Source organism: Chiloscyllium plagiosum, unplaced genomic scaffold, assembly GCF_037043375.1.
Source record: "Chiloscyllium plagiosum isolate Xiang-an unplaced genomic scaffold, Cpla_swu_hap1 HiC_scaffold_35, whole genome shotgun sequence".
Lineage (NCBI taxonomy): Eukaryota > Metazoa > Chordata > Chondrichthyes > Orectolobiformes > Hemiscylliidae > Chiloscyllium > Chiloscyllium plagiosum.
Window position 1 is genome coordinate 52,661,731 of NW_028270173.1, and position 18,610 is coordinate 52,680,340.

The 18,610-nt window shown below is 46.9% G+C and overlaps 2 protein-coding genes across 2 annotated transcripts in view; one reads left to right on the top strand and one right to left on the bottom strand.

Moving 5' to 3' along the window:
* Positions 1–18,610, bottom strand: part of LOC148140878 (H-2 class I histocompatibility antigen, alpha chain-like) — a 450,761-nt gene that overhangs the window by 192,294 nt on the left and 239,857 nt on the right. The gene's annotated exons all lie outside the window — the stretch shown is intronic.
* The window catches only part of LOC148140885 (cytochrome P450 2K1-like), a 34,750-nt gene that overhangs the window by 11,542 nt on the left and 4,598 nt on the right, over positions 1–18,610 (top strand). The window contains exons 3-8 of the mRNA XM_087979619.1: positions 848–1,010; positions 3,148–3,297; positions 10,866–11,026; positions 12,056–12,229; positions 13,592–13,733; positions 16,288–16,472. Coding sequence (XP_087835745.1) covers positions 848–1,010; positions 3,148–3,297; positions 10,866–11,026; positions 12,056–12,229; positions 13,592–13,733; positions 16,288–16,472 — 975 coding nt within the window. The remainder of the gene's footprint in view (positions 1–847; positions 1,011–3,147; positions 3,298–10,865; positions 11,027–12,055; positions 12,230–13,591; positions 13,734–16,287; positions 16,473–18,610) is intronic.

Consider the following 18,610-nt stretch of genomic DNA (forward strand, 5'->3'; position numbering starts at 1 on the left):
TAAGTAGGTTCAGAATATAATCAAGAAAGTTGGTTGAATGTTGGCCTTCATACCTGGAATACAAAAGGATGAATAGATTATGCTGCAGTTAGACAGGACCCTGGTCAGAGCCCACGTGGAGCACTGTGAGCAGGTCTGGGCTCCACACCTCAGGAAGGATGGAATGGCCTTGGAGGGAGCACAGCGAAGGTTTACAGGAATAATACATGTCCTTCAGGGGTAGGTTATGAGGAGAGATGATCCAAATAAGTCCTGCTTTCTCTTAAATTTAGAAGGATAAGGGGTGATCTGATCAAAATCTTCGAGATTGTTAACATGAAAAGGGTGGATAAAGATAAACTATTTCCACTGTTTGGAGAGTCTCGAACGAAAGGACACAGTCTGGGCCAGACCGTTCAGGAGGGAGATATGAGAAAGGGTGGTAGAACACTCTTCCACAAATGGCAGTGGGTGTGGGATCAGTTATTAGTTTTAAACCTGAGGTAGATACATTTTTATGAAGCAAAACCATGAGGGGATATGGGCCAAAGGCAGGAACATGGAGTTCGGCCAAAGATCATTCATGATGTCATTGAGTTGTGGAGGGAGCTTGAGGGGCTGAATGGCCTCCTTCTGTTTCTATGTTCAACATTCTGGAATTCCTTTCCCAACACCATTGAAGGTTTACCCACCTGCACTGCAGTGGGTCAGGAAGGCAGCTCACCAACACCTTCTAGAGGGAAAATACAGATGAGCATCAAATTCTTAAGAATTGGGGATTAATATTCTTTCCTTCATTTTTCGCCCCTGACTTGTGCTACAGCTGATTAGAAATAAAATCTTAATGAAATAAATCTCTCTTTGTTAGCTTGCAGAGAAGTATGGAAGTGTATTTTCAGTGGAGCTCGGCCCGCTGAAGGCAGTGGTGTTGACTGGTTACGACACAGTGAAAGACGCTCTTGTGAATCACGCTGATCAATTCAGTGGGAGGCCACACTTACCGATATATGACGCAGTTTCATTCCAAAGTGGTAATTTCCCTCTTTCATCTCTGTGTTACTCTTCGGTCATTTCTGTCTTCAACTCAGCTCACCCGATCATGCTGGTTAAAGTGACACAAAATGTTCTGGAATTGAACTGTAGCCTTTTAGCCACTATTTCCCTCAATTTATAAATACCCAAGCTTCTCATTCTCAATAATCCTGGGTTAGGCCAATGTTTATCAGTGATTACAACTGAAATGGTCCTGCTCCCCTGCCCTTTCCCTGCATCCCTGAAAAGCCTTTCCCTTGTCAGGCACTTATTCAAATCTTTTTTGAAAACTTCCATTGAATTTCCATTGATCAGGCACTTCTGATCATCACCATTCAATGTGTCTTTCACAAACCCTCTTTGTTTCTTTTGCCATTGCTATGAGCTCTGTGCCATCTGATTCTCAGTCCTCCAGCCAATGGGAAACAGTGTCTTTTCATTGACTCTGACGAGATCCCTTATGATCTTGGATATTTCCATCCAAAAGCTCACACAACCTTCTCTTCTCCAAGGCGAACAACACCACCTTTGACAAGTGATCATCTATCATTCGTCTGATGGTGACCCTCGCTCAACCATTTCCCAACAATGTGGCACTCAGAATTGAATACATTGCTCCACTTGAAGCCAAACAAATGTTTTATTAAATTTCAACGTAATTTCCTTTGGTTTTGCTGAAGAAATACACATTTTGACAATCGGAATTCTTGCAATGTGCTAGAAAATGCCAAAGTAATGCCAACCAAAACTTGTGCTGCGTGAGAGGAGGGCTACTCGCAATTAAAATCATTACATTTTACATCCACAGAAATACATAGTGCAACTTTGGCATCTCATTCAAAACCCCAATATGCTCGAGCTTCCTGCTGTCATAGTAAATGGCAGGGATCAGATCCCGAGCTGCTAACAGACCTCACACCCCTCCCTTGGTTAAGCTGCTGGGTTGGCAGTCAGACCCTGTTACCTTCCTACTTTTTATTTCCTGCCAATTGGCCACTTGCCAATACCTTGCTGTTTCAAGGTACTGCACTTCTCCCTCACCTCCCTCAATATAATGGGAGTCATTGAATACCTGGGACAATCCCCTGCATCAACAATTTGACGAACTCCATAAATGTTGCTCAAGCTACAGAACATTAACCTTCACATGATATATTCGAGTTGTTCAATATTAAATCAACAAATAAAAAGGGCACATTTTACTGTGGGACAACCTTAAATATGAACTGACAACACAGAAATTGGGAGTCATAGATCATAGAGTCATAAAACACTGAAACAGACCCTTCGGCCTAACCAGTCCATACTGAACGTAATCCCATACTAAACTTATCCCACTTGGCTGCGCTTGGTCCACATTCCTCCAAACATTTCTTATTCGTGTACTTATCCAAATGCCTTTTAAATGTTATAACTATATCCATTTCTACCACTTCCACTGGAAGTTCACTCCACACACAAACCGCACTCTGTATAAAACAACTGCCCCCATGTCTTTTTTTAAAACCTTTCTACTCACATCTAAAGAATATGCCCCTTGCCTTGAAATCCTCCATCCCGGGGAGAAAAGACACTTGCCATTCACCTTATCCATGTCCCTCATGATTTTATAAACCTCTGCAAGGTCAGCCCTCAACTTCCCACACTCCAGTGAAAAACGTTGCAGCCTATGCAGCCTCTCCCCAAACCTCAAACTCTCTAATCCCAGTAACATCCTGGTGAATCTCTTCTTAACCCCGTCCAGCTTAATAATATCCTCCCTGCAACAGGGAGAACAGAATTGGGCAGACTACATCAAAAGAGGCCGCTTGGTTACAAAAATCAGAGGGAAGATGAGATTGGGTTTTAGAGCTCTCATTGTCATCTGGAATGCAGTACCTGGGATGGTTCTGGAAGCAGGGTCAACAGGAACATCCAAAGGGGAATTGAGAATGACAACATCAAGAAGAATTTTGTGAAGTCAGACCAATGGGCTCACTCCCCCAAAGAGCACTCATGGATACAATGACCTTCCTCTTGGTTGTAGAATGGTGTAATTCTCAGGAAAGAAAAGGGTGTTAGAAACCTGGGGTTTGGCAGCACTCACAGCAGAACCCGTGTACGATATTTGATCAGCTTTTCGTGTGTCACTTTCAGGCGTGATATTCAGTGACGGGAAGTTGTGGCGGGAGAACCGAAAGTTTGTGATCTCAGCTCTCCGAGGATTTGGCATGGGCAAGAAATCCATTGAAGACAGGATCAATGAAGAGGCCAGCTTTCTTGTCAATGTGTTTGAGAGTCACAAGGGTGAGTGCTTGGTAGGTCATAACATGCTGGGATTCATGGTTCCCTCGAAATTGACATCGACAGAAAAGATTTTCACTTGAATAAAAGATCCCAACACCAACTTTAGATCAAGATAATGTTACAGGGCAGCATCCACATACCAATGCTGCTGCTGCTGTGAAGATTCAGGACTGTACTTCCCCTCAGTTTAATTTGGTCCTGCCTGATCAGCAGAGACTCTGCCACTCTGGTTCTTAGGTCATCGCCTCCACATGTTGGTGACAAAGGCTCTCATGTGTACGGCAGAGATGTGGGTGTCGAGGTACCGAGACTTGCTGAGCTATGGCAGTGGTGATGCTCCCAGGTCAGTCACTGTTAGGGTGGCCCTTGGGGGCCCTCTGGTTCCAGGTCCCAATACAACTTGGAGACGAGTGGAAAGCATCCTTGTGGGATTTCTTATTTTAAAATGTGGGCTGGTCCGTGCACACCAATTCCCACAGGACACAACAGGCTGTGACATTGGTGCAGTGGCAAGGGAGTTTGAAGGTAATTTGAGTCCAGACTCTGGTGTGTAAGCACGGACACAATATGGTCTGTGTCTGGTTGTCTGCTCCTGCACAAAGCTTACTGAATTGCTTCCATTCCTTCAGTGTGGACGGTGGTTGCTAAAAGTTAGGTGCGATGGGGAATTAACAGCCTTTCTCATGCTCTTCCCAACTCTCGGGTCAATTTAGGCATTTGTTTGTTTAAGCCATTGATCCATTTCACCCCTAAGATCTGTTTGTTCCTCCTCGACTTGGTGTGACATAATTGACAGGTGAAATCACTGTCGTCCCTCTCTCTCACTGAGTAGACATGACTGGTGCTGAGTTTAACCTTAAACATGCCTCAGGTGAGGGACGAGATTGAAAAGGTGGGACCTTTACAGCAATCACAGCCAGTGTGAGAATTGAGACCATGCTATGTGTTCAAACCTTTACACATGGCATTGGCACTGCTGACTGCCAGCAACATTTTGCCTGTGTCTAGTTGCCTCTTGAGAAGGAGATGGTGAGCTGTCTACTTGAACAATTCCAGTTCACGTGCTGTAGGTTGACCCACAATGTCCTAACGGAGGGAATTCCAGGAGTTTGATTCAGTGATGTTAAACAATGATACATTTCTTCCTCCCACACTCCAGTCTCTTCAGAGATGTAGCTTTGAATCCCATCGCTGCCAAGTCATTTTAAGCTGAAGGATTCTTCGTAACCTGAGGTGGAGGATGGGAAAAAATTGTGGCTGTAACAGCTGCTCCATATTGGAGATATTGCAGTGTTGGAGATGATTTCCTGGAATCTTTGGAGCAGTAATTACTGTTTTATAAGCTGTTGCTTTGATTATTTGGGAAGAAATCAAAAGAACAATGGTTTTAAAAATGATGAAGCGAGACAAAGCAAATATCACATGGAAGGTTAGAAATGGAGAAATCAAACCGAAACAGCTGAGCAACCCAGGAATGACCCTGTACAGCTGTGTGACCCATCAGTGAATGTGCATAACTGAGTTACACAGCAATGACCCTGAACAGCTGTGTGACCCAGCAATGACCCTGTACAGCTGTGTGACCCAGCAATGATCTTGCACAGCTGTGTGACCCAGCAATGATCCTGTACAGCTGTGTGACCCAGCAATAACCCTGTACAGCTGTGTGACCCAGCAGTGACCCTGTACAGCTGTGTGACCCAGCAATGACCCTGTACAGCTGTGTGACCCAGCAGTGACCCTGCACAGCTGTGTGACCCAGCAATGATCCTGTACAGCTGTGTGACCCAGCAATGACCCTGCACAGCTGTGTGACCCAGCAAGAACCCTGCACAGCTGTCTGACCCAGCAGTGACCCTGCACAGCGGCATTACCCAGCAATGACCCTGCACAGCTGTGTGACCCAGCAGTGAATGTGCACAGCTGTGTGATCCGGCAGTGACCCTGTACAGCTGTGTGACCCAGCAATGACCCTGTACAGCTGTGTGACACAGCAATGACCCTGTACAGCTGTGTGACCCAGCAGTGATCCTGTACAGCTGTGTGACCCAGCAATGACCCTGTAAAGCTGTGTGACCCAGCAGTGATCCTGTACAGCTGTGTGACCCAGCAGTGACCATGTACAGCTGTGTGACCCGGCAGTGATCCTGTACAGCTGTGTGACCCAGCAATGACCCTGTAAAGCTGTGTGACCCAGCAGTGATCCTGTACAGCTCTGTGACCCAGCAGTGACCATGTACAGCTGTGTGACCCTGCAGTGACCCTGTACAGCTGTGTGACCCAGCAATGATCCTGCACAGCTGTGTGACCCAGCAATGATCCTGTACAGCTGTGTGACCCAGCAATAACCCTGTACAGCTGTGTGACCCAGCAGTGACCCTGTACAGCTGTGTGACCCAGCAATGACCCTGTACAGCAGTGTGACCCAGCAGTGACCCTGCACAGCTGTGTGACCCAGCAATGATCCTGTACAGCTGTGTGACCCAGCAATGACCCTGCACAGCTGTGTGACCCAGCAGTAACCCTGCACAGCTGTCTGACCCAGCAGTGACCCTGCACAGCGGCATTACCCAGCAATGACCCTGCACAGCTGTGTGACACAGCAATGACCCTGTACAGCTGTGTGACCCAGCAGTGATCCTGTACAGCTGTGTGACCCAGCAATGACCCTGTAAAGCTGTGTGACCCAGCAGTGATCCTGTACAGCTGTGTGACCCAGCAGTGACCATGTACAGCTGTGTGACCCAGCAGTGACCATGTACAGCTGTGTGACCCTGCAGTGACCCTGTCCAACTCTGTGACCCAGCAGTAACCCTGTAAAGCTGTGTGGCCCAGCAGTGATCCTGTACAGCAGTGTGACCCAGCAATGACCCTGCACAGCTGTGTGACCCAGCAGTGACCATGTACAGCTGTGTGACCCTGCAGTGATCCTGGACAGCTGTGTGACCCGGCAGTGATCCTGTACAGCTGTGTGACCCAGCAATGACCCTGTAAAGCTGTGTGACCCAGCAGTGATCCTGTACAGCTCTGTGACCCAGCAGTGACCATGTACAGCTGTGTGACCCTGCAGTGACCCTGTACAGCTGTGTGACCCAGCAGTGATCCTATACAGCTGTGTGACCCAGCAGTGACCATGTACAGCTGTGTGGCCCAGCAGTGATCCTGTACAGCAGTGTGACCCAGCAATGACCCTGCACAGCTGTGTGACCCAGCAGGAACCCTGCACAGCTCTCTGACCCAGCAGTGACCCTGCACAGCTGCATTACCCAGCAATGACCCTGCACAGCTGTGTGACCCAGCAGTAACCCTGCACAGCTGTCTGACCCAGCAGTGACCCTGCACAGCTGTGTGACCCAGCAATGACCCTGCACAGCTGTGTGACCCAGCAGTGACCCTGCACAGCTGTGTGACCAAGCAATGATTCTGTGCAGATGTGTGAGACAACAGTGATCCTGTACAGCTGTGTGACCCAGCAGTGACCCTGTACAGCTGTGTGACCCAGCAGTGATCCTGTACAACTGTGTGACCCAGCAGTGACCCTGTACAGCTGTGTGACCCAGCAATAACCCTGTACAGCTGTGTGACCCAACAGTGACCGTGCACAGCTGTGTTACCCAGCAGTGATCCTGTACAACTGTGTGACCCAGCAATGACCCTGTACAGCTGTGTGACCCAGCAGTGACCATGCACAGCTGCATGACCCAGCAGTGACCCTGAACAGCTGTGTTACTCAGCAGTGATCCTGTACAACGGTGTGACCCAGCAATGACCCTGTACAGCTGTGTGACCCAGCAGTCACCCCCCGCACAGCTGTGTGACCCAGCAGTGACCCTGCACAGCTGTGTGACCCAGCAATGACCCTGCACAGCTGTGTGACCCAGCAGGGACCCTGCACAGCTGTGTGACCCAGCAGTGATCCAGTACAGCTGTGTGACCCGGCAGTGACCATGTACAGCTGTGTGACCCGGCAGTGATCCTGTACAGCTGTGTGACCCAGCAATGACCCTGTACTGCTGTGTGACCCGGCAGTGATCCTGTACAGCTGTGTGACCCAGCAATGACACCGCACAGCTGTATGACCCAGCAATGGCCCCGCACAGCTGTGTGACCCAGCAGTGATCCTGCACAGCTGTGTTACTCAGCAGTGACCCTGTGCAGCTGTGTTACCCAGCAATGACCCTGTACAGTTGTGTGACCCAGCAATGATCCTGCACAGCTGTCTGACCTAGCAGTAACCCTGCACAGCTGTGTGACCCAGCAGTAACCCCCCGCACAGCTGTGTTACCAAGCAGTGACCCTGCACAGCTGCGTGACCCAGCAATGACCCTGTACAGTTGTGTGACACAGCAATGACCCTGCACAGCTGTGTGACCCAGCAGTAACCCCCCGCACAGCTGTGTTACCAAGCAGTGACCCTGCACAGCTGCGTGACCCAGCAATGACCCTGTACAGTTGTGTGACCCAGCAATGACCCTGCACAGCTGTGTGACCCAGCAGTAACCCTGCACAGCTGTGTGACCCAGCAGTGACCCTGCACAGCCGCGTGACCCAGCAATGACCCTGCTCAGCTGTGTGACCCAGCAGTGATTCTGTACAGCTGTGTGATCCAGCAGTGATCCTGTACAGCTGTGTGACCAGGCAGTGATCCTGTACAGCTGTGTGACCCAGCAATGACCCTGTACAGATGTGTGACCAGGCAGTGATCCTGTACAGCTGTGTGACCCAGCAATGACCCCGCACAGCTGTGTGACCCAGCAGTGATTCTGTCCAGCTGTGTGACCCAGCAATGACCATGTACAGCTGTGTGAGACAGCAGTGATCCTGTCCAGCTGTGTGACCCAGCAATGACCCTGTACAGCTGTGTGACCCAGCAGTGATCCTGTACAGCTGTGTGACCCGGCAGTGATCCTGTACAGCTGTGTGACCCGGCAGTGACCCTGTACAGCTGTGTGACCAGGCAGTGATCCTGTACAGCTGTGTGACTGAGCAATGACCCTGTACAGCTGTGTGACCCAGCAGTGATCCTGCACAGCTGTGTGACCCAGCAGTGACCCTGCACAGCTGTCTGACCCAGCAAAGACCCTGCAGAGCTGTCTGACCCAGCAGTGACCCTGCAGAGCTGTGTGATTTTGCTGTTTAGTAATAAGTATATCTGGACATTGGCGTTCATTCTGAGAAAAATGAACAAACAGTAAAATTTGAAGCTGACCTTTGAGAAACCGTGTGGGGATCTCACAACAGGGAGCAGTGAAATGGCTAGCTTTAAAGTGTAACCTTACTGTGGTTTTTGGTAAATCTACGACAGTGAGTACAAGGGGTACTTTTGATTATATGTTTTTATTAAGATCTCTCTCTTCAATAAACTTTAATGATATAAAACATAGGTACTAAATTATCCTTGTTTGAGCGGTACGACAAGTCTATTTTCTGTGTCTGTCGATTAAGGTGTAAAGATGGTTTTTAGTAGAGTGATGTGCTCTTCCTGTTGGATGTGGGAGATTGGGGAGAGTTTCCAAGTTACTGATGATTACATCTGCAGGAATTGTGTTGTTTGCGAATTCTATTGGATTGCATGGATTGGTGAGAGTGGCAGGTTGAGGAAATGAGGAATTTACAGGAGCGAGGGGTGTGGTGGATGGCAGCTTCAGGAAGGGAGAAAAACTGCACAGACAGTCCGGTAGATGGGTTAACTCCAGGAAAGGTAGGCAGATAGTGCAGGAGTCTCCTGTGGCTATTCCATCTCAAACAAGTATGTTGTTTTGGAAAATGTAGGAGGTGGTGGGCTCTCAGGGAAATGTAGCACCAAGTTTTTAGTAGTGAGACTGGCTCTAATGTAACAAGGTGGTATGTCTCCTTCAAAGTGATTTCTTGTAACTAAGAGGATTGATGTGGGCAGAGTGGTGGATGTGATCTAAATGGACTTCAGTAAGGCATTCAACAAGCTTCCGCATGGTAGACTGGTTAGCAAGGTTAGATCTCATCGAATACAGAGAGAACTAGCCATTTGGATATAGAACTGGCTCAAAGGTAGAAGACAGAGGGTGGTAGTGAAGGGTTGCTTTTCAGACTGGAGGCCTATGACCAGTGGAGTGCCACAAGGATCAGTGCCTGGTTCATTGATTTTTATCATTTATATAAATGATTTGGATGTGAACACAGGAAGTATTGTTGGTATGTTTGCAGATGATGCCAAAATTGTAGGTGTTGCAGACAGCAACGAAGGTTATCTCAGAGTACTACAGGATTTTGGCGAGATGGGCCAGTGGACGAAGAGTGGCAAATAGAGGTTAATTTAAATAATGCGAGATGCTGTAGTTTGGAAAGGCAAAGCAGGCAGGGCTTATGCACTTAATGGTAAGGTCCTCGGGAGTGTTGCTGAACAAAGAGACCTTGAGGGCAAGTTCATAGTTCCTTGAAAGTGGAGTTGCAGGTAGATAGGATAGTGAAGAAGGCATTTAGTATGCTTTTCTTTATTGGTAAGAGCATTGAGTATAGGAGTTGGGAAGTCATGTTGTACAGGACATTGGCTAGGCCACTTTTGGAAGATTTTGTGCAATTCAGGTCTCCCTCCTCAAGGAAGGATGTTGTGAAATATGAAATGGTGTAGAAATGATTCACAAGGATGTTGCCAGGTTGGAGGGTTTGAGTTATAGGGAGAGGCTGAATAGGCTCGGGCTGTTTTCCCTGGAGTGTCGGAGGCTGAGGGGTGACCTCTTAGAGGTTTATAAAATCATGAGAGGCATGGATTAGGTAAATAGACAAGGCCTTTTCGCTGGGGTAGGGGAGCTCAGAACTAGGGAGCATAGGTTTAGGGTGAGAGGGGAAAGATATAATGGACGCCTAAAGGGGCAACATTTTCATGCAAAGGGGGGTACATGGATGGAATAAGCTGCCAGAGGAAGTGGTGGAGGCTGATATGGTTACAACATTTAAAATTCATCTGGACATGTGTATGAATAGGAAGGGTTTAGAGGGATATGGGCCATGTACAGGCAAAAGGCACTAGATATAGATGAATTGGATGGAATGGTCTATTTCCATGCTGTACATCCCTATGACTATGACTCATCTAAAAGCTGCAATTTTGACTTCCTGCTTCCTGATTAATCTTAAATCTTCCCAATTCTGACAAAACTCAGCAGGTCGGGGCGTATATGTGGGAGAGAAAACAGCGTTTACCTTTCGAGTCCCCTTCTTCAGAACAGGAACATTGAATAGGGAACTGGACCGATTCCTGAAGAAGCAGGGAATAGAGGGATATGGAGTGTGTGGAGGCAGAAACGTTTTAGTTCAGAAAGGTTTCATGCATCAATACAGGCTCGATGGGCCGAAGGGCCTGTTACAGTAATGTACTGTTGTTTGTTAAAACACTAACTCTGCTTTCTCCCCAGGGATGCTGCCAGATGTGCTGAGTTTCTCCAGCAATTTCTGTTGTCGCTTCAGATTTGCAGCCTCTGCGGTTCTTTGTTTTATATGAGTAACTTGTGCTTTGTGAAAGAGGACAATGATTGAAGTATTATTACTGTTTAGAGACCTTTTTTGTAATGGAATTCTGTGTTTATTCACAGGTCAGCCTTTTGAAACTGCACAGATTATGTATTTGGCTGTGAGCAATATCGTCTGTTCCATCATATTTGGAGACCGTTTTGATTATAACAATGAAGTATTTATCCATCTAACAAACATGGTTAATGAGAACACGAGACTGATTGGAACAGCTCCAATACATGTAATTGTCGTTTTGTGGTATTGTACTCAGGCTGAGTGTTGAGGTCATTTGCAATTTGGTGTGTGTGAGACGATTTCCACATCTGACTTGTTACAGGTTGAAGACTCTTGTTAACATTGTGTCTCAGTCATAAATGCTGATATGTGAGACAGGCTTACGTGAGCTAAATTGGAAAACTTTTGGTCAGAAAATAAACGTGGAAATCTATTTTAAAATAAAGCAAAGAACTGCAGCATTGCTGGCAATCAGAAAATGGTTGGGAAGTTGCTGGAAAGACCCAGGAGGTCTGGTAGTCTCTGAGAGAAAGTTTCAGGTCCAATGGCCCTCTTTCAGCACTGACAAAATTTACCTGGCCTGGCACTGAATGTGTTGTCACCGTAATGAGTTTTCTGAACTCATTTAGAATGAAATGAGGCATTTTATAGAATCACAGAAAGATTCCCCGAAGTGGAATCATTCTCCCAGACTCTTGATATGGAGAGGGAGTGGGTGGGGTCGGGGTGTGGGGGGGGAGGTGGGGTAATGCTTTCAAGAGATGTGATTCCCTCAGCTTCCCACATGAAGGAAAATGATGCAAGTGACATCAACCTGGGGGAGCCGGGTTCAAATCCTGCTGTGGTGGATGGCGGAATTTCAATTCGCTTTAACAATACAAAACTGGATTTAAGAGTATAATGATGAATATAATTGGCAAGAAAAGCCCAGCTGGTCCACTAATTTGGAGGAAATCTGCTGTCCTTACTTGGTCTGACCTGTATCTGAGTTTTGGAATCCATATGTAACAGATGATAGCTGATAGGTCACCCATTCTGGATGAGAGCTAAAGCATTCAAACTAAAGCTGTAAATTTGGAGGGTTTATGGGTTGGGGTGGGGGCACTGAGGAGAGGAGAGGAAGTGCGGTGTTGCCATGACAATCTCCTATCTCCCATGAAGCATCACTGAATATAAGTAGTTGCTGCACTGACCGTGGACGAGCGATCACTGGATCCTCCAAAGGCCTGATCCTTATGTTTTTGTTCCAATCCAGCTGTTCAACTCTTTCCCATCTCTGGGATTTCTGATTCCGAGCCGCAGGAAGATTATTCAAAATCTCGTGAAGGTGCATGAAATCATTGAAGATTTCTTCAAAGCTGCCAAAGAGACGTTGAGCGAGAACAGCATCCAGACACTCAGCGAGGCCTTAATTCTGAGGCATCAGCAGGTATAGTGACACACCTCTTCAGCACTAAGGGGAATCTCCCCAGATTTCAGACTCCACACCAGGACTTTGTGGGTTTTGATGGAGGAAGATTCTGTGTCAAACATCTGTTAAAATGTCGCTCAGTGCTGCCCCTCGTTTCTGGATACAACTACGAATGTGTAGCTTCAAGCGCTCACTGTATCTGATTATTTATCTCATCGTAGTGCTCATGACATCACGTGGATGCTCAATGTGTCCAGAATATAGCATTGATGGTGTGTGAGATTCAATCTTGCAAAAGTCAACACGGAAAGTCTCATGAGTAATATAACTGAGGAGAGGTCTTTCCTAATTTTACACATTATTTTCCCTGAACACTGCCCTTGAAATTACACCTGGATCTGTTGTTCAGTGCTTTTGGAGCCACACTATTCTCATTTTGACGAGGAAATCAATCTCTTTAATGAATTTAAACCCCACATTCATTAAGTCCTGCCCCTTCATCTCTGCTTAGCTGCCAGAGTGGATTGAAACCTAATGGTGAACTCAGACAGGAAAGGCAACTTTCATTCAGAGAATTGGAGGGTGATACAGCAGAGGGGAAGGTTGCTCGGCCCATCATATCGATAGCTGCTCCCTGGTAGAGCTGTCCCACTCCCCTATTCTTTCTCCACTGCATTGTCACTTTTTTCCCTTCAAGTTTATCCCCGACTCTCGTGTGAATGTAGCTTTGTGTCTGTGTCAGGAATTCCAGTCACTCAGCATCGCATTGCTGTAGAGTGCTCCTTGTTGCCCCCTCCTACTGGACTTGTCCCTTGACCCACCCTGCTCCTGCAATCATCTCTCCTTACTTATCCAGTCAAACCCATTCATGATTTCCAACGGTTCTATCGAATCTCCCCTTGATCTTCTCCCCTTCAGTAAATCTGCCCTGCACCCACGCCCCAGCATTGACATTTTCCCAAAAGTGTGACACCAGAACTGGATGCAATATTCCAGCTGAGGCCTCACCAGATTTTTATATATATTTGTATATAAAACAGAATGGTGTGGGTTAACTTCCTGATGTACGTACTTATTCCAACAAAAGCTGTAAAGTTGCTTTAAAGGACTTCTCGACCTGTCCCTCCACCTTCAAATTGGTGAAATCTATTGCCTCCCCAAAGCCTGACCATGAGCGAGTGTATTTCTCCTCTCTCCACTTCCCATTTCCCTGCATTGTATTCCATCTGCCAAGTCTGTCATTGTCATCGTGACGTTCATGACCAGAGGCTGGAAGGATCACTATCCTCGGGCATACATACCCCTGTCCAGACATTTATGGAGCTGAATATTTTCCTGAAGGAGGCGACACACTCTCCTTTGTTTCATTTTGTCTTGAAGGAGCTGGGAGGTGAAGATTTCGAGAGTAAGAAAAAGGATATCGTGGTTACAATCGCTGACCTGTTTGCTGCTGGCACAGAAACCACCGCCACTACCCTTTGCTGGGGACTTCTTCTGATGGTAAACTACCCAGAAATCCAGAGTAAGGAATCCTTCACTCTGTGTTTGTTAGTTTGGTAGTTGTGCCTAAATTGGCATCTGAATCTAATATAATATTGTTACTTGTAAAATTGTATCTTGTTGCTTGTAATGTATATAGATGGTTGGGAGGGGAATGCAGACATGGTCTGATTGATGCGTTTGTGGATGACACACAGTTCAGGGGTGCTGTGGATGGTAAGGAGGATTGTCAGAGGATACAGCAGGATAGAGATTGGTTGGAGAGTTGGGTGGAGAAATGGCAGATGGAGTTTAATCCAGACAAATGGAAGGTGATGCATTTCGGGAGATCGAATGCAGGAGGGAAGTACTGCACACAGTAAATGGCAGAAACCTTTGTAGCACCAACATACCGAGGCATTTGGTGTGCAGGGCCACAGTTCCCTGAAAGTGTCAACACAAGTTGATAAGGAGGTCAAGAAGACATCTGGGCGTGCTTGCCTTCACGAGTCAGGGATAGAGGATGAATAATTAGCAAGTCATGTGGCAGTGGTGTGGTACTTTAGTGAGGCCACATTTGGAATATTGTGTACAGTTCTGGTTGCCACACTCCCAGAAGGATGTGGAGGCTTTGGAGAGGGTTCAGAAATGGTTGATAAGGATGTTGCCTGGTGTAGAGGGCATTAGCCATGAGGAGACAGTGGAAAAACTCAGTTGTTTTCACTATAATTTCAAAGGATGAAGGGTGACCTGATAGATGTTTACAAATTATGAGAGGCATGGATAGATGGAGTCCTTAATGACAGTTCCTGGGTGACATCAATTTAAGGTAAAAGGGGGTAAGTTTAACAAAAATATGAGAGCCAAATTTTTTTTACCCAGAGGGTGGTAAGTGCCTGGAGGAGGTGGTGGAGGTGGAGACAATAGTAACGTTTAAGAGACATCTTGACAATTGAGGAACAGGCAGGGAATAGAGGGATACTGACCACGTAGTGGCAAAAGGGTTTTAGTTAGAAAGGCATCTCGTGTCAGCACAGTCTTGTTGGGCCGAAGGGCCTGTTCCTGGGCTCTACTCTCCTTTGTTTTGTTTTAGTCAGTCCTTTATGTTCCCTGAGGGAGGTTAGTTCCTGTCATGAGTGTCTTGGCACGTGGCATTTCATATCTACATCTGGTGCTCAAACCCACCCTCCCCTCAGGGTAAAATACTGACCCCTGTAAGAATCTGATTGAGAATAAGACAAGACATTGTCAGTCAGGAACCCAGTGACCATCAAGAGCAATACTGAAACAGCTCTGGGTCAGCACGATATTGGCCATCTCAATCAGAAACCCCTCCAATGGTTGGGATTAGAAAGAGCTGATCATTAGTGAGCCAGCAAGTGGAGTCTTCCTGAGCTTGAGCCCAAGGTGACACCTCTGGGCACAGAGGAGACAACTTTCATTGCAGGTTCCGGAATGATACCCAGGGTGACGTTCATAAAGACACAAAATCAATATTGACACATCTCATCAATCCACATTTTAAATTCTGTATTTGATTTCTGCCCTGGAATTGGAGCACAAAAACTTTATTAAACACCAGAGAAAGTGCTAGACCTGGGAGTGCAGGTTTGAAAGAGAGCAGAGCTTTCACCTGTTGACAGTGTGGCACAGTCATACTCCTGCATCTACACACCAATCCCACTAGGTGGAGCCTTGCAGTCCAGCACTGAGCTCCATTCCTGGATCGATGTTCGGAGAATTATCCAATTTATCACAATTTTCCTGAGTTTAAGCCCAGGTGAACACACCAGTAGCTGCACAGTGAACCCTCCAATCTTGTGGATCGTTGTGGTCAAGGGGAACCAACAGCATGGAATGTGGAGACAGAGCATTGATAAGCCTCGAACAAGTTGTATCCAAGACCTCTCTCGCTCTCTGACAGAGAGACAAAGCCTCCCTCAGGGACATCGGGAATCCAACAGAATTGGCAGATCCTCTGTCAGTCTGATTCACTTGGGTAAATAATTACCTCACTGTCTGATTCCCAATTGGACTGAAGGCAAGAAGGCTTTATGTAGGTTGAGGTGAACAGTTATCCCAATAAACAGGTCACTGCAGAGGGGATAGGCCACTTGGATTGATTTGTTATATTTTCGATCTCGGTTGAGGGGGGAATACTCTGGGGGTGGCCCTAAAATGTCCCTCCTGGGATCATCCTGCCCCTGCCGAGTTTCCTGCCCAGCACTTTGTGGAAATTATGACACTCGACAAATCAGCACTTTCAATCGGATCCTTCTCAAGGGTAATAAATATGAATAATGGCATGGAATTATTTTAAATAGATTGTCAAATTGTCCTCAGTAGTGAACAATAAAAATTTACCTTGGAGGTTAGCACACAGTGGGTGTTATCACATCAGCTGTGTGTTTGGGGCAGTTTGATGTTTATGCCTGTCAGAGTTGATGAAGTAAAGTATTGAGAGGGGAATGTACTGGCAATGGAACTGATCGAGCCCATTCCGTGTCACTCAACAACACAAAGTTCTCCACTTCAGTTCAGTCTGCTGTAAACTGTTTCCCTCCATCCAAAGATCTTTACCTTTTTGCCTATTTCAGGGAAAGTTCAAGATGAAATTGATCGGGTGATAGGAGCTGGTCGATTCCCGAGGACAGAAGACCAGAGACACATGCCCTACACTGAGGCTGTGATTCACGAAATCCAGAGGTTTGCCAACATTGTCCCGAACCTTGCTCATTCGACAACCAAGGACACGCATTTCAGAGGGTATTTCCTTCCAAAGGTATCAGAGATACAAGGCTTACTTTTCACAATTTGTGCCACTTGGAGCATTGTTCGAGACAAAAGAAACTGCAGATGCTGGAAACCAAAATAAACAAACAGGAGGCTGGAAGGACACAGCAAGTCAGGCAGCACCAGGAGGTGGGGAAGTGGGTGTTTTGGGTGTAACCCTTCTTCAGGACTGGGGGTGGGGGTGAGGGGGTGGGGTGGGGGAGGGGGGTCAGAGTGGTGAGGTGGAATAGGTGAACACAGGGAGAGGGCACGATCTGGTTGGTCGATGGGAGGAATGTATCCAGTTGGTAGCCGGAAGGAAGGGTCAATCCTAGGAATGGAAGGGAGGGGGAGGGGCTGGGAAGGGAGTCAGGGGATGGAGAGGGAGGTTATTTGAAATTGAAGAACTCAACGATGAGTCCTCCTGGCCGTAAGCTGCCCATGCAGAAGATGAGGTGTTGTTCCTCCAACTTGTGGTCTGGCAATGGTAAAGGTTGAGGATGATCATATTGGAGAGGGAGTGGGAAGGGTTATTAAAATGGACAGTGACTGGGAGGTCAGGTCGGCCCCTGTGGGCCCGGCTGAGAGGTTCAGTGAACAGTTCCTTAAGTTTACATTTGGCCTCCCCAGTGTAGAGAAGACCACATTGGGAGGACCTGATACAGTAAACTAGGTTGGAAGTGAGGCAGGTGAACCCCTGTCTGAACTGGAAGGACTGTTTGGGGCTCTGGAGGGAGGTGAGGAAAGTGGTGTACCAGCAGGTTTTGCACCTTTTCCGGCTGCAGAGGAGGTACCATGGGTTGGATGTGGGGTGATGGGGAGATGGTGGTGGGAGAGTGGCACAAATCAAGGACTGTTGAAGGGAACGGTTTTTTCCTGAGGGCAGAGATGGGTGGGGAGGGGGAGATGTTCTTGGGGTTGGGTCTAGTTGGAGTTGGCCAACCTGACCTCCCAACCACCACCTATTTCAATTCCCCTTCCCATACCCTCTCCGACATGTCCATTATCCTCCGCCTCAACATTGAACTCCAATTTCAAACAACTTTCCTTCCCAGACCCTCCCCCTCTCTTCCATTGCTCCCTGCCACCCAGCCCACTTCCTACCCAAAACCCTCCCCCACATCCCCCCCCACCTTTATCTGCAGCTCCCCTCACCCCCACCCCAGTCCTGAAGAAGGGTTCTACTTGAAACATTGTCACCATGGTAATAATATTATGGTACTTTCTGAATAAATACAGGAACTGAGTTAGAAGGGAAACAAATTAAAAGGGGGAATTTCAATGTTGAGAATTGCTAATAAAAAAATCACATAGAAGGTTCCCATCACACAACCTCAATGGTGAAAAATGAGGCCATTTCTCCCATCTTATCTGTACTAGCTCTCTTTAGCATTTTGACAGAACCAAACGTCTTCCTTTCCCCCATAAGCCATTGGTCCTATTGAAATAATCATCAAGTGCTCTCCTGAATTTTTTTTTATTATTTCAAAAATATACTTTATTCATAAAATAATTTGATGGTCTGTACAATTGGTCATGCCATACATATGTAAACATGTACATACAGAGATCAGAATTTATCATTTTGTACATTTTTCTGTACATTTTTTGATCATATGCCCATATAATTAGCTGAGGCGTCAGCAGAGCCCAAATGACTGCATGGGCCTCCTGTTCTTCGTTTGGCAGGCAGACTTTACACAGTGGTCTTTCCCCACCGCGCCTTGGCGGCAGCTGCCCCAAGCTTCAGCGCGTCCCTCAACACGTAATCCTGGACCTTGGAATGTGTCAGTCTGCAACACTCAGTCGGGGTCAACTCCTTCAGCTGGAAGATCAGCAGGTTTTGGACCACCCAGAGAGCATCCTTCACCGAGTTGATGATCCTCCAGGCACAGTTGATGTTCGTCTCGCTGTGCGTCCCGGACCCTGCCTTGACCATACTTCATTCCAAACCCAGTCACGAACTGTGGGAAGAGGTTTGATTTTAAATCTCACCTCACATTTGTGTTTTTTAAAATGCGTCAATCGCACCTCACACATGCTTTTTTTCAAAATGTGGTTAAAATGTGCCATCTGACTCTCAATCCTGTTACAAACACTTTGCACTCATCAATGAAAAGGGTAACATTATTGTTAATGAATGAGAGG